We start from the raw sequence: 14182 nt of genomic DNA on the forward strand, positions 1-14182 counted from the left end.
GGGCTCAGAACTTCCATCTGGTGTAACGTTGCTGGCGTAATTGTTGAACAAAAATAGGGTGGTCATGAGTGAGAGCGACATCTTACTCATGACCAATAAATTAACCTACAGCGACCTCTGGGCAAGAAAAGCGATTTTTGTCTTCAACAAACTTAGGTACGGTGGGTCTCTATAGTAGTGTGGAACATAACTAGGTTGCCTGAAGAACTTGCCCTCTTGAAGTCAGCATGCGGAATACCTATAACAAAATAGTAAAAGAGGAAGTAGATCAGAAAGAACCGCACAAAGTCGCCAAAAAAAATCCAGATGGAAAAACAGAATTCCGAAATAAAAAGGAGGTGGAAGACGTGGATACTGAGGGTGTATTTTGGGGACAAATTCGGAACGATGCAAAACAAAAGGTTATGTCGACCTAGCCAGGTCTTGAGGATTTAAGGTTAGTGTAGAGCTTGATATTCAGGTTACCAGTTTTTTATAGAACGCGTTTCTAAGCTACCATTTGGAGGGTTCTCTGCCGGACGGTTCTTGGCATCTCTACGGAGCTCGTTTCATCTCACTGCGACTGTATTTTTACACATTGGATTGCTTTCGTCTAATAAAAAATCAGAAACAAATCTAAACAACGTTTTCTCCAACTGCTGTCACTCCTGGCGCAGTGGCAAGATTTCTTTCCCCCAGGGGTTCAGTCGGGTCTGCCTACAACCTCGGAGGGTGACTAGCGCAGTTATATACAGCAATTTCTAAAAAAAGCACCGAGGAATTCTTGTGCTTTGTAGACTAACTGGTTATGGATCGCATGCGTAATCCGGAGGCTGTGGACTGCTGAACCTGATATGACCCCAGCTTCAGTTGACCTTCTTTGGTGAGCAGCACCTGCCATAACAAAATTGTAAAAGGAAAAGAAGGTGTAGATTCGTCTTGTGCTCAGAGTATGTTTGTCTTCTCCTTTCCATTTGAACCCTCGTTTGAGAGTCATTGCTGGCAAATATCCACAACTGCAATTTTATTTTTGTATTTTGCACTTTAAATAACCGCCAATATAAAAAAAAGCATGCCGTTTATATTAGATGACTGGACAGAGCCCAGCAAATAGAGCAAACGACATTTTGACATATGGAAGTTTGAAGCACCCGCTGCGTTTCAGTGTAGGGTTTACCATCGACCGTTGCTACGATCATCCGTTGTCACGTTCGCAGTATAATTCCCACTGAAATTGACAAATCCAGCGCAGCTCGACCGACGATGCCGATGGGATGGCGTATTGAATTACAAGGAATCAGTATAAACAATATGCATGACAGTGTCCAAGACATAGCGAGGTAGCTCTTGTGTACAAAGAAAGTCTGTATGAGCTGTAAATGAGCAAGCAGGATTAAGTTGACCGCGTTTAGGGTCAACACCTTCAGCTTATGAGATAGGTACAATAAACAAAGAGCTGTAACTTATTTCCATGTTGGCAATACGTGGACTTAAATAGGAAAACGCAATCATGAGAACCCACGACAGAAACCACAATTAAAAATATAACGAACAAGATTTTACCTTGTTCCATGTAGTTGTCCATATCCTCTTCAGGAATTTCTGACAGATAATGTGCCACGTGCCCGCTAGCAAGCCGCTCTTCATTTGGAGTTGGAGAGATGCGTAATTTTGGTCCAACCAAACCTTCCTGTAAAGAGAAAGTAGTAATAAGCTCATCATAGTGGTAACAACTGAAAAACCTGATGGTACTCTCTTCTAGTGTGCAAGAACACGCTGTTTGAAATTATTTCGTTCGAAACGCCATTGTGATTTGTTGGAGTACTACACGCGAAGAAAGCCACGTGCCTGTTTTTAAACTAACACGGTTGAACCCTTTTCGCATTTCATGTTTAGGGCTTGTCCGCCATGCTTCTTTGAACTGTTGGCGAAGGCGTTTTGAACCTACGTCATTTTGACAGGTTGTCTGTTTGTCCAGAGAACCAAAACCGCATTACAAATATTATTGCGCGAACACGCAGGATGCGCACTCTGGGGCATTGCCTGGAAGTTTTTATGTGTCGTGTGACGTCGCAAGGAATACACAAAATACTTCGAAAAAATTGGACGCCTTACCCTTGTTGTCCTCAAATGTTCAAAGTTAAGAAGTGGACTTTCGAATGCAATACTCCTTAATGCGAAATTTGGGCTCACCTGTGTAACTGTTCTGACTGTGCAAAATATGTTGGCTTAATGGATTTCAGACAAACCTATATGTATGGTTACGGAACCGTTTTATTTGCAGCAGCTGACGAAGCACAAGCACCGGATGCCTCGCTCATTGTTCAGCACTCACTCTGCGTTCGGGCATCGGCGGTTATAAGCCTCCGCTCGGGCAGCTTGTTTAGCTACTGCGGCGGACGAAGCGCTCGACTGGTTGCTTCACTCGCAGTTCAGCAATCAATCCTGAATGCTGCAGTGCGCTGAGGCAGCACTCACTCGCGGGTTTTCTCGACGGCAGCGATGGTGAGCCTCTGTGGAGGTGGCGTATCAGGAAGGGACCACGAACTGCGTCTTAGGAGGCGAACACACATCATCGTCACCCGCACGCTCCCCCTAACATTTTCGCCAAGCTTTGCGCTGACCAGCGTCTCGTGCGGACTCAGCAGATTGTACCCTCCCCCACCCGCTCACTTTCGTAGAAGCGTGTCGCTAAGGCGCCATGGCGAAACGCCCTTCGCTCACAATTTGGCAACAGTCCCCTCCTTTGCTTGCTTTTGCTCTTCCGTCTTGCCATTCTTCGCTCGGTAACAACGGCGACGACAATGCCGCTCAGACCAATAACGGGTGCCAAAAGGGCCGGCCCTAAAACTGTATGAAACTTTCCCTAGATCTCACTGCATTATAATACAGGCTGCGCACGTGTATGTCTCCTAATATGCAGGTAGAGGTAAATTTCAATATTTTACAAACGCATGTGTTTACTTACAACACGCAGGCCGTTTTCTGACGTAACTGACAGAGAAGCCAGGTTTTGGGGATCATGATACAAGTCCTCTTCTAACTGGGTGCCATCCATCTGTAACACACATGGTAATAAAGTATCTCCTGCATACCCTTTGAATGCTGTACTACTGAGATGCAACATACGTAACACTCACGTAATTGTGCATAGGACTTTTTCCGGAATATGTACGAAGCAAGAACTCGCTAGACAGCACCGAGCTTTTGTGAAGTGTAAGCAGTATGTCATTGGTTATTTTTAACACCAATCTTCCATCACTGTCGCGTTCCCGGAATATTTCAGGATACACAACAGAAACACCTAAGAAAAGTATATGAAAATACATTTGACAGTACCAAGGCTCTACGAAACAATGTTTATGAGAGACTTATTTAATCAGATCGCGCTTTTTGTAAAGAGCCGAACAAGCATATTCGCTTAAGGTTTTTTCTATTTTTGAGCTTGATATTAGCCATACCATGGCCAATTTATAACGTGAAGTAAATATGGGTTCTCATGAGCGCACGAGAGTGCAGTTCGATACAAACAATAAAATGGGGTGCCTCTTCTTTTGAAGTTACATTGCAGAATGAGTGTTTAACGAGTAGCGCTGAAAATGTACTGTGCTGAGTTATCGGAAGAACCTTCATTAATTACCCTGACTGGGCAGTGTAGTTCGGATGTCGATGAAGAGAAAAGTATCGCCTGCGTTTTTAGTGGCTTTACGAGAGGCTGTGCCATGATTATTTATGATATTTGTGCTTGGAAACTAGTGCACAGCGGCATGACCGGAACTCGTTTGCTGCTCATTCACAGCTACCTGCCTAATCACAAACAACTCTTTCGTATCGGGAGTATTGACACAAAGAAATATCTGTAGACGTCCTAGCGTTTCGATCTTGAGTTTAGCAGTTAATACCGATCTAACCTTTTGTGTATCGGTATTTATTGCGTGTTGTATGCTCAGAACTGTGCTTAATTCAAATTTGTGGGTTGGGAACATAACTTTCGTAATTTTATAACCTTCGCTCATTATTGTCCTAGTGTCTGCTGAACAAAGACTGCTGAACACAGACTGCACGCAGTTTGGAATTTTTGGACATTTTTTCCTATTCAACAACCCTCCATTTTCTTAGCTGGTTATCTCGTCAACCGTCTTGGAAAGCATGCTAAATACGCTGGTAATGTCGGATCACCGGAGCGAAGCAGCATTGCGCTCGTTTAGTACCTCGGAGGGAGACCACCTGGGAACACCCATTGCCAATGGCTTGCTCATTTGATATACTTTATTAGAATATGAGGCTTGGGTGCCGCCTAAAATTTCGCACTTGCATTTTCCGGTTTGCAAGGTTGGTGATCCATTAAAACTTTGTTGAGCGCCGCAAAAAGAACACAGCACGAGGGATACAATGACGAGCGCTACTGACAACTGAATTTAATGACCACCACTTAACAAATAAATAGAAAAGTATCACAACACGCTCAAATAACTATGAAGTTTATGACATCACTGCACATCCCCCCACGCACTCGTCAGGCACGCACGTGTGATAAATGTTTATCTATGCAGGCCAGCTCTTTCAAACTCAAAGATATGGACGTCGAACTGCCGCTGTGACCTATCCGCTACAGTTCCTCGGCCTCAACGATCTCTCGCGTGCGCTGATCAGCGTCTCGAAAAATGACGGAGCACGCGTCGTACATAGGCTCGCACTTGTCGCACTTTTGGCAATGAATACCCTAATTGCTATCGTTGCCTTTTCGTACCTTGTTGCAATGTTCACGTAGGCGAGTGTTGATGCACCGTCCAGTCTGCCCAACGTATGCTTTTTTGCATGTAAGCGGCAACTTGTAGACAACCGCTTCCGTGCAGCGCACGTACTGCTTTTGGTGATTGACGAGGCATCTGCTTTTTTTCTTCCTGAAAGGGCACGTTTGGCTGCAGAGCCTGGGCAGTTTATCAGGGGCCGACATGACAATTTTCACGCCAGCCTTTCCACGAATCCTTTTAAGGTTCTTCGATATGCGGTGCATATATGGTATGACGGCTACATTCTTGTCCTTTTGGGCCAACTCTTGCGGGTCTGACTGCGGCTTCTTTTCCCCCATCCGAATCAAATTGGCCCCTCCTAAAATCATGCTCTCAGGCTATTCTGCTGATGTAAGGCGACAGATTTGAGCATCAAAACTGGAGTTCTTGAGGTACTTGCACGATTTCTTCAGTGCGTTAGTAAGACACGTGCTGGCGATCGGAGTGGGAAAAGCAGTGACAGTTCTACCCCAATATGCTCTGCAACCTTGTACAACGTCAGCGAGGTTCGTCCTTCGTCAAGAAAAGGAGATGGCGAGAATACATTGCACAGATTGACTCTGCAGCCAAGAGTATGTGGCATTCAACCCTCTTCGGGCTTCGACTCGGTAGTCCCAAGACCCCACCAGCTCCAAGTAAGTCTGCCTTCACTGATGGCGACATGACCCTTCCGCAGTATGTGCATCACACGCTCAGCTTTGGACCGAAGTGTGCCGTGCAGCCAAAGGATTCTGCTCCGAAACTTTTGTCTTTTGTACGACGTGTGTCAAGAATTGGCGCCGGACAACGAAAAGGAAAGGTGGGTCAGAAGGTGTTGATGCGGTTTTGCGTTGGGGTCTTCTGAAAATAGGGTTACCCGTAAAGGAGGTTGCGATATACTTAAAAGAGAACAACCTGTGCGTGGTACAATCGGAGAAGAAGGGTGGTTTTGGGGTGTTCCCTCACACCAGGTTCTTCTCTAAAGCAGAAGACGCAATTTCTTCCGTATTTCGAACCTTTCCGCGTGTAGCTTTGACAAAGGTAAAAAAAGAGGCCAGAAAACTTAGCAAACACCTTAAACTGGATAGGTTGGCGAAGCAGATCGAGTGGAGCGCTTAGGCGGGCCTAGAAATGTTTTTCAGCGTAAGACTCATATGGTCGGCGCGCCCTTTCGGGTTATTGTATGTGAAAGACACACCTAGCAGAAATATATTACGGGGTTCTTGAAGCGTAACCTCGGATTTCTGAAAATAGATGATTCTTTTGAAACTACAAGTTCCGGGCAAGTGGAAGACTTTTTAACACAAAATTTAAGAAAGTGCTTCAGAGCTTTTTCTGTGGATGTAAAAGACCTATATTACACCCTCCCTCAGGATCTGATCATATCGAGCGTTGAAGGTGCCATTTTGGGGTTTGGTCCTGTACGTTTTTCCAGTGAATGTGGTGTCTCAATTCCAATGTTAGAATTCTACTAGAATTCAACATGTTCAGTGGAACGAGGGTGTGTACATACAAAAGAAAGGAGTATGTATTGGGTCCTGCGTTGGTCCGGCACTTCGTAACCTCGTCATGGTCACTTTGACAGTATTCTCCCATACAGATTGAAGGACACAGGAGTCATAAAAGTTTTTCGATATGTCGATGACTTCTTAGTGTTGCTGGAGAGTAGCGCGGAAGCCTTCCCTGTGGACGTGGCCAGTACACTTGGGATTTTTAAGGAATGCCTTTGGCGACTTGAAGTCACTGACGAGGCTCCTCAACAGGACAGCCTGAATTTTTTTGGTTCTGTGTCTGAAGTTTTCTACTTCACATGTGTGTTAGTTGTACGAAACCCGTTGCCAGAAACCGTTATTGCCGCTCACGTCCGCGCACACGAAACTAGTGAAGAGGGGCATCACCAGCACGTGTGTTACTAACGCGCTGAAGAAATCGTGCAAGTACCTCAAGAACGCCAGTTTTGAGGCTCAAATCTGTCGCCTTACATCAGCAGAATATCCTGAGAGCATGATTGTAGCAGTGGCCAATTTGATTCGGATGGGGGAAAAGAAGCCGCAGTCAGCCCCGGAAGAGGTGGCCCAAAAGGACAAGAATATAGCCGTCATTCCGTATATGCATTGCATATCGCACAACCTTAAAAGGATTGGTGGAAGGGCTGGCGTGAAAGTTGTCATGTCGGCCTCTGATAAGCTGCCCAGGCTTTGCAGCCAAACGTGCCCTGTCAGGAAGGAAAAAAGTAGATGTCTCGCCAATCACGAAAACCAGTACGTGCGCTGCGCGGATGGGATGGTCTACAAGCGTAGCGTCCTGGGCACGTTGGTGCTCCATTGTTAAATAAAATTATTGCGCTAAAAAAGGGCGACACGGACGGAGTGAGGTCCGACACACACAGCGCCGTGCGTGTCTGTCCTGACTCCGTCCGTGTCCCCCTTTTTTAGCGCAATCGTTTTATTTAACAATGGTCTACAGGTAGCCGCTTACTTGCAAAAAAGCCTACGTAGGGCAGACTGGACGGTGCCTCAACACTCGCCTACGTGAACATTGGAACAAGGTACGGAAAGGCAAAGATAGCAATTTGGCTATTCCTTGCCAAATGTGCTACAAGTGCGAGCCTATGTACGATGCGTGCTCCGTCATTTTTCGAGACGCGGATCCGCGCACGCGAGAGATCGTTGAGGCGGCGGAAATGAAGCGGATAGGTGACTGCGTCAGTTACACGTCCATATCTTCGAGTTAGAAAGAGCTGGCCTTCTTAGATAAACATTTATCACACGTGCGTGCCTGACGAGTGCTTAGGGGGATGTGCAGTGATGTCATAAACTTCATAGTCATTTGAGGGTGTTGATTCTGTTCTATTTATATGTCCCGTGGTTGTCAATAAAATTCAGTTGTCAGTAGTGCTTGTCCTTGTATCCTTCGTCCTGTGTTCTCTTTGCTGCGCTCAAGAAAGTTATAATGGATTACCAACTTGCTCGTACCCACACGTTGCTTAAGGTTGGTGATTTCATTCGATTCGTATTAAAGGAAATCAGTACTTTCCGGCGAATACCGTATTTGTAACCCCAGTTTGAAATGCACCAGTTTGTAACGCGCAGGAAAGGTTTCGTAGAAAATTCAGAAAAATTATGCAACGTCACCTCTACCGCGACCATATAAAAGATATGATACCGCATACTCCGGCGGAACGCATTTTATAAGACAAACGCAACATAACCAGCCAAACTGCCTTGTGGTTCATTAACTTACTCATGCAGCTCCTGCTAACACCACCACTGGAGCAGGGAAGATGAAAACTGGTTGCTATTTCACGTTCCCTGAATTTATTAATTTTGACGTCACCGGCATTGATTCATTCGCTGCAAGTTTATGAATTCCACAGAAGAGTCAATTTTCAAAATAGTCCGTTCTCCGCTCCGGCAAATGCTTTCATAAAAACATGGCTTTCTTTGTGTACATAATTCGCGCGCCCACGTCTTCAGGGATTGGCAGATCTTGCTCAGACCTTCTCCTACCCCCTTTTTCCCCCCACCGCCCCACTGCCGGCAAGTGAAATTACCTTGCACATGATGGGCGCTCCATAGAGGTACCCCTTAGGCGCTATAAAGACTGAAACGAAGTGTTAATTGTAGCAGCGAATGGGTAGATGAAAATGCAGTCACGCGGTGTTGCGGAGTGTTTTGGGTTGCAGTGTGTTTGGATGGGAGAATTCGTCTCTATTGCAAGGCTGATGGCCGCTTTAAAGTCGATCTCAGTTTTGGGCCTGATTGTAAAGCGGATACAAATTTGAAGGCTAGTTTTAGAAAACAACGATCGCATGCGTTAGAATCAGGCAAATTGGGTGCACTGGTTAAACTTCACGCTTTATTCAGTGTCATTCAAACTAATATGTTACGCATTGGAGTTTAATATATTATACGCGCATCACCATCCCGCAGCACAACTAAAATAGAGAGCTTAATCACACTCTTCTTTCCCACACTTTTACCGTTTATCCTCTTTTGTGCACCTGATAATTCTGTCTGTAAGAAGTAATGTAGGATTTCTGTAAAGCAGCGTAATTCTATGAGCACAAGCATGCCATATGACCGTTGCCTGAAGTCTTCAGCAAGACGTCCGTGGCCGATTTTATTAAGTTTTTAAGGATTTACTAAAACCAAATTTTTCATCAAATGAGAAAAATATTACGGGCAAAGTTACAGGTATCAAAATGTATAACAATTCACTCACCTAAATCAATGCAATGTATTTTTATCCCACTTTGAAGAATCCTTAAGCACGTAACTAGTAAGTTCGTTGATGATGTTTTTAGGATTTTTTCCCATCCCCGACGGTGTATTCCTAACAGCTGTCTGTTATGCTCACCTTACTTCAGACTTTCGTGTGGCTACAATAGGCACTACTGGCACTTAACTCTTATTACCAGCGTCGCTCCCCTTGAAAGATCTGACAATACCCTCTCAAAACACAAGTGCGGCCCTGTTTTTGCAGGCTTTGCTCCGTGAGTCGGTGTTACTAATGTATCACATGGGCGCTAATTCATTGCTTTGGCTTTTATTATTCTCTCTCAGCGAAGGTTTTCCCAGTTAGTTGACGGTGATAGCAACAAAAGGAGGCTACAAGGAGCACGAAGATTGCCAATTGTAGCCTCTTGAAGAAAGTGCACAGTTAACGTGGGGGAAGTCAGAAGACTGCAACAGACAAGTTAAAGCTAGGACTTTGCTTCCCACCATTTGCGTTTAAAAACACCACGACAACAGCGGTAAAGAAACCGAGATACTTGGTAGGGTTGCATTCTTTTATTAGCCATTAGAAGACGTGGAAGAGAAAGAAGGAAAAAACAAGCGCTGAATATCAACTGAGTTTCTTTGTAGAAAACAACACTTGTATGCACACATCTGGTCATGCGCAATCACTGCGCACATCAGTAAAACATCTGCATATTTTTTAATCGCCGTTACACCGGCCTCACCCTCCTCCCCCTACTCGGAACTGAGCTCACCAAAGACCTTTGTTATGTATATGCCAGTCAGATAAGGAAGTTCGTCTGGGAAGTGCAGTGCTCGAGGGGAGGGGGGGGGGAGGAAGAGTAAAGGGGGCAAAAAACTTTGCAGTAGCTTCGTTTGTGTCCGCACACATCGCGCATGACCAGGCGTATGCAGTATAACGGAGAATACAGCCGTTTGGGAACTGTTCATCATAGTGTTTTAAGCGTTCACAAAACAGGGTAGAAGGCAGGAAAAAGAGATGGCACAGCGCTCTATGCGCAATATAAGTGTTTCATATAGGGTGCTATATAAGATGTTCATGTAAGATTTATGTTCATATAGGTTTCTTTCCAAATAAACTTGGTAGATAATCACTGCCTGTTTCCTCCTTCCTTTGTCTCTGTCGTCTAAAGGCTGCTAGAAGTATTATGAAAGTATATCACAGTCCCCAAGTTAGTTCCAATTTTATTGTTTAAGTCTCTGTATTGCAAAGAAAAGGAACAGCTTTGCTATGTAAATTCAGCATTTGTTTGAGCATTGCACTAATGCTGAAACAACAAAAAATTACCGTCACTGTCTAAATAATGTTGAGGGAAGCGCGAACCTTTCTGACATCAAAACAGCACCAAAAGTGCATCAAACCAAACACTACTAGTGCATCCATTGAATAGAACGCCAAAACTTCCAACATCCAAATCGCAAACGAAAGACAAAACCATGCAACAATTTAGCGCGCACTAAATAGGCGCATCAACGGACGATAAAAATGTATGCCGATATGTGAACGAGATGAAGGTATACTATAGCACTCTTTCTTCATGAGCGATGCCTGCAGAGGAAGGTTGCCGTGATGTTTGCCTGAAAAACAACAAAGCTATTTTCTACATCCTTGTCGTTCAGGGCCGTCATTTCCATTGTAGAAGATTCCAGGCTCAGCACGGTATGAGTTCATAGCATTGAGTTTGCGTAAGTGTGGGCACCCTGTACACCATGCACCGAAATTATCCTGAGTCAAGCCCGGGCGCCCACACAAATAAGGCATCTAGGGTTACGTCATGATAACAACGGCCGAGACGGACGAACAGCTTAAGTGGCGCAGAAGAAAAGACGGTAGTCGTTAATATTTTAGTCGAACAATCTGAATGCAGACAATATAAGATACAGAAAGGAACAGATGCATTCATCATGGCCGTCTTTCTTCATGCCGTGCCTCACTATAACTCCATATGTCGTTGCACGGTACGCTGAAGGCAGTGGGTGTTCAGGGGTCGAGATATCAAAACTCTTTTATCGATGCCGTAGCTTTATTAGTAAAACTTCTACTCTACAGCTGCCTTGTGTGGTTCAAGGTGCTCATTGTCCAAGTAGACGGTTCCTTTTCCGCGATTTTCAAGTAATAGTTTCACACAATGAAAGCCCGGTTTCGGGCACGCACCGCGTGTCTAGAGATCTCATCATGGCTTTTCTGTCGATCAACCGGTGTATGCGGTATGCAATAAAATTTTTAAAACACGCCATCGGTATCAATAAAAAAGCTTTCGCTTTGATAAAAGTAGACGACACGTACTGGTGGCACTGCCGAATCGGGAGAACGCAAAGCTTGGGCGAGATAGAACAAGTGTTTGAGAGTTTCTTTCTCTGCTGCCGTGGGAGTCGGCCCATGTGGTCTGCTGCACAATGGATGTTTCTGCTAGCACATGTGTGTTTCGGCCGATTTCGCTCATCTGGAGATGAGTTTTAGGTACGCGCGACATTGTGGTTGCTTCACGAAAAAAAAAGTTTAGTGAGAGCCGGCAATGGCTTAGCTTGGAGATACACTTCAGGTGTCGTGATGTCTCAATGATATCCTCTTTTTCCAATTACACCTCACAAAAAGATTGGTTGGGCTCGAGAAAAGGTTTTCATATTTCGTAGACTTTCGAAAACACGTTCGTGACCATTGCTCAGTATTGTAGCAGATCAACCCGGCCAACTAGCACGGAAGCAGCGAAGGGCACTTGCGAACACATTTTCTATCTGGTTGCGGCATTTTGTTGTCGCTGCTTTGCTGCGCAACCAACATTTGGATATTTGGCAGCTAAGCGGTAAGCCTCTCGTTGGTTGGAGAATTTCCTGTCTAAAACAAAAAACTCAGGCAGGATCCAGCAGTTCTCGCTTAAGACTGACCGCATGCATCACGCTAGGTAGCATCCTGCATTGGCGCCAAGATAAGCACAGCGCAGTTTTTTTTTTGTAATCAGTAATACAGCGTAAGGTTCAGCATCTGTTAAACCACACAAAGCAATCATCATATCGTAAAAAACAGGATAATGCGCCTTCGAAGAATGGGAACCCCCTATGTTTTCCTGCTAACGTTTACGCTAGCAGCTTCTCGCGATAAGGGGGATGGCTATTTTAATTCAAAGTCGAGTGCATGCGCCAGGCTCTGCGGCCAGAGACGCCAAGCGCGAGTGTCAGGCATGCTGAGACGACGAGAACGATTATATAGCCGCCCACATCAGCGTGTGTAATGGTTTACGAAAGCTTGCCTGGACATTCAATTTTGCAGGGCTTGATGGTGCTCATTTTTTAGCATTTATTCGTCTATACTGCATTTGCGTGAGTCTCTCTCTTTTTCGGGCGGTTGGTCAGTTTGCTTCGGCGCACCAATAATATGCTCTTCGCTTTTCTCAGCCATAAACACTCTGAGCCGAAAACAGCAGTTCTCTTTTCTCCGAAAATTCTTCCCCTTCAATCGGCAAGGAAACAAACGCGTGAGAGACTGGCCGAGGGCGCCACCGACAGCACACATAAAAAACGAACCACCTAAAAACCTCCCAGCAAGCAAAGAAGACAGCAAGCGTTTAAGAAGCCACGGCAACACAAAAACGCCCAGAAAAGCAGCTACTCTCGAGTATGCTTGACGGCGGTCATTTCAGCTAGCTGCTTTGGCGACGCCGGTTCTGAGTCATTCAAACATTTATTCCAGCAAAAGACACGTATCCCTTACCATCAACGGAAGGGCAGAGAAGTTTGCGATTGGGGCCGTTGCATAGTTCCCTACCTGCGAGTAGGGCCGGGTCAGGTTTATTCTCTTCACAGCAGATGGCCATCTATGTCTGTTATAACCAGATATCCTATACGTACAGGAGGTCTATAAAACTAATATGTGGTTCTAACAGCGTTTGCTCCTCTCAGTGTGCTGTTTTGTGTAGTGGGGTGAGCTCTACAAACTGTAGTTAAATAATAGTATTCTAGCAAAACGTTATAACAACCTGTGAAACTCACATTTCAGCCAAGGGCCCGTTCTCTTGATTCAGCGAAAAAAATTGACTATCAGAGTAATAATCCCTCATATTAAATTGTAGGGTAGGGGGTCGAAGCAAGGTGCTGACATCTCATTAATTTTGTTCATAAAGGGGCCCTAAATGGAATGAAAACTTTATTCGAAATATCCGGGAGCTCTTAGCACGCGGTAAGTTTGTTCAACGGGAAGCGCTGCTTCTGGATTATGAATGTTGAGAGGCGCGAATTTCAAATTACACGCTTGTCGCTTTGGTGCAACCGCTGTTTGGAATACGTGAATGTGCAAGAAAGATACCACGGAGAGAAGGCGTAGGCATGCTTATTAAACAGAGTAAATAAAGCCTTACGCGTGCTTCGCCCTGAAGTGTAACCCCGAGCCGCGTGAGGGCATAGCCATGGGTTTATTTCTTTCTCCCGCATATAAAAATGACTACTATTAACGACGCAAATTCAACTAGAGTCTTAGTGACTTTTACAGAAAAATGAATGGGGCTTCACTGAACGTGAAAGTTTTCGGAAGTGCGGAGCAATGATTTGCCATTGCTTCCCTTGTGTTATTGTTGCGAGAACATTCTGTTTATATTCTGGTTATTTGTGTTTTCCTGTGGTTTTCCTGCGGTTTTCTTTTCTTTTTCTCTGCCTTTTTCTCCTGTTTGTGCATGTTGCTTTTCTTTTTCTGTGTCTGCCTTGCCTTTTAAGCCGTTTCTCTGGACCTTCCTGAATTTACCAGCAGGAACCGCGGTCCTTTGCTGTTGTTTTCCCTTGACGAAGCTGGGAATTTGAAGAAGCCGTGTTGATGCTTGACGAAGCTGGGTCATTGCCATTGCACACCCGACTAGTATATTGAAGACAGTTGAGTTTCGCTCGTCGGGTCGCTCGCCAAATACCAGTCGAACATATGGTTAACCCTTAAACTGTCTTTTAAATGACGCCGCTAGTAGTGCAATTTACATCGGGCAACAAATCTTCGCAAGTTCGCCGTTATGAAGTACTGTCGAAAATGCGTGGCAGCAGCGAAGCGCCAGAATCCGTGGGCAAATGTAGCAGTCTTACGGAACCGAATTGGTGGTATAGGCGCTTAAGTGCCAATTACGCGTCCTCAAAGTTATTGTTATCGTCCACGCGCTGCAAGCGCCAAAGCTCAGGCTGACGTCTCCGAAACTA

At 45.1% G+C, this 14182-nt stretch overlaps 1 protein-coding gene across 1 annotated transcript in view; it reads right to left on the reverse strand.

The window, feature by feature from the left end:
* Positions 1–14182, reverse strand: part of LOC144160529 (venom metalloproteinase antarease TserMP_A-like) — a gene marked incomplete at its 3' end in the record, with an annotated part of 80248 nt that overhangs the window by 60853 nt on the left and 5213 nt on the right. The window contains 3 exon segments of the mRNA XM_077691798.1: positions 1543–1669; positions 2948–3037; positions 3120–3283. Coding sequence (XP_077547924.1) covers positions 1543–1669; positions 2948–3037; positions 3120–3283 — 381 coding nt within the window.

Source organism: Haemaphysalis longicornis, unplaced genomic scaffold, assembly GCF_048455015.1.
Source record: "Haemaphysalis longicornis isolate Haplotype H1 unplaced genomic scaffold, Haemaphysalis longicornis Haplotype H1 scaffold_103, whole genome shotgun sequence".
NCBI classification, from domain to species: domain Eukaryota; kingdom Metazoa; phylum Arthropoda; class Arachnida; order Ixodida; family Ixodidae; genus Haemaphysalis; species Haemaphysalis longicornis.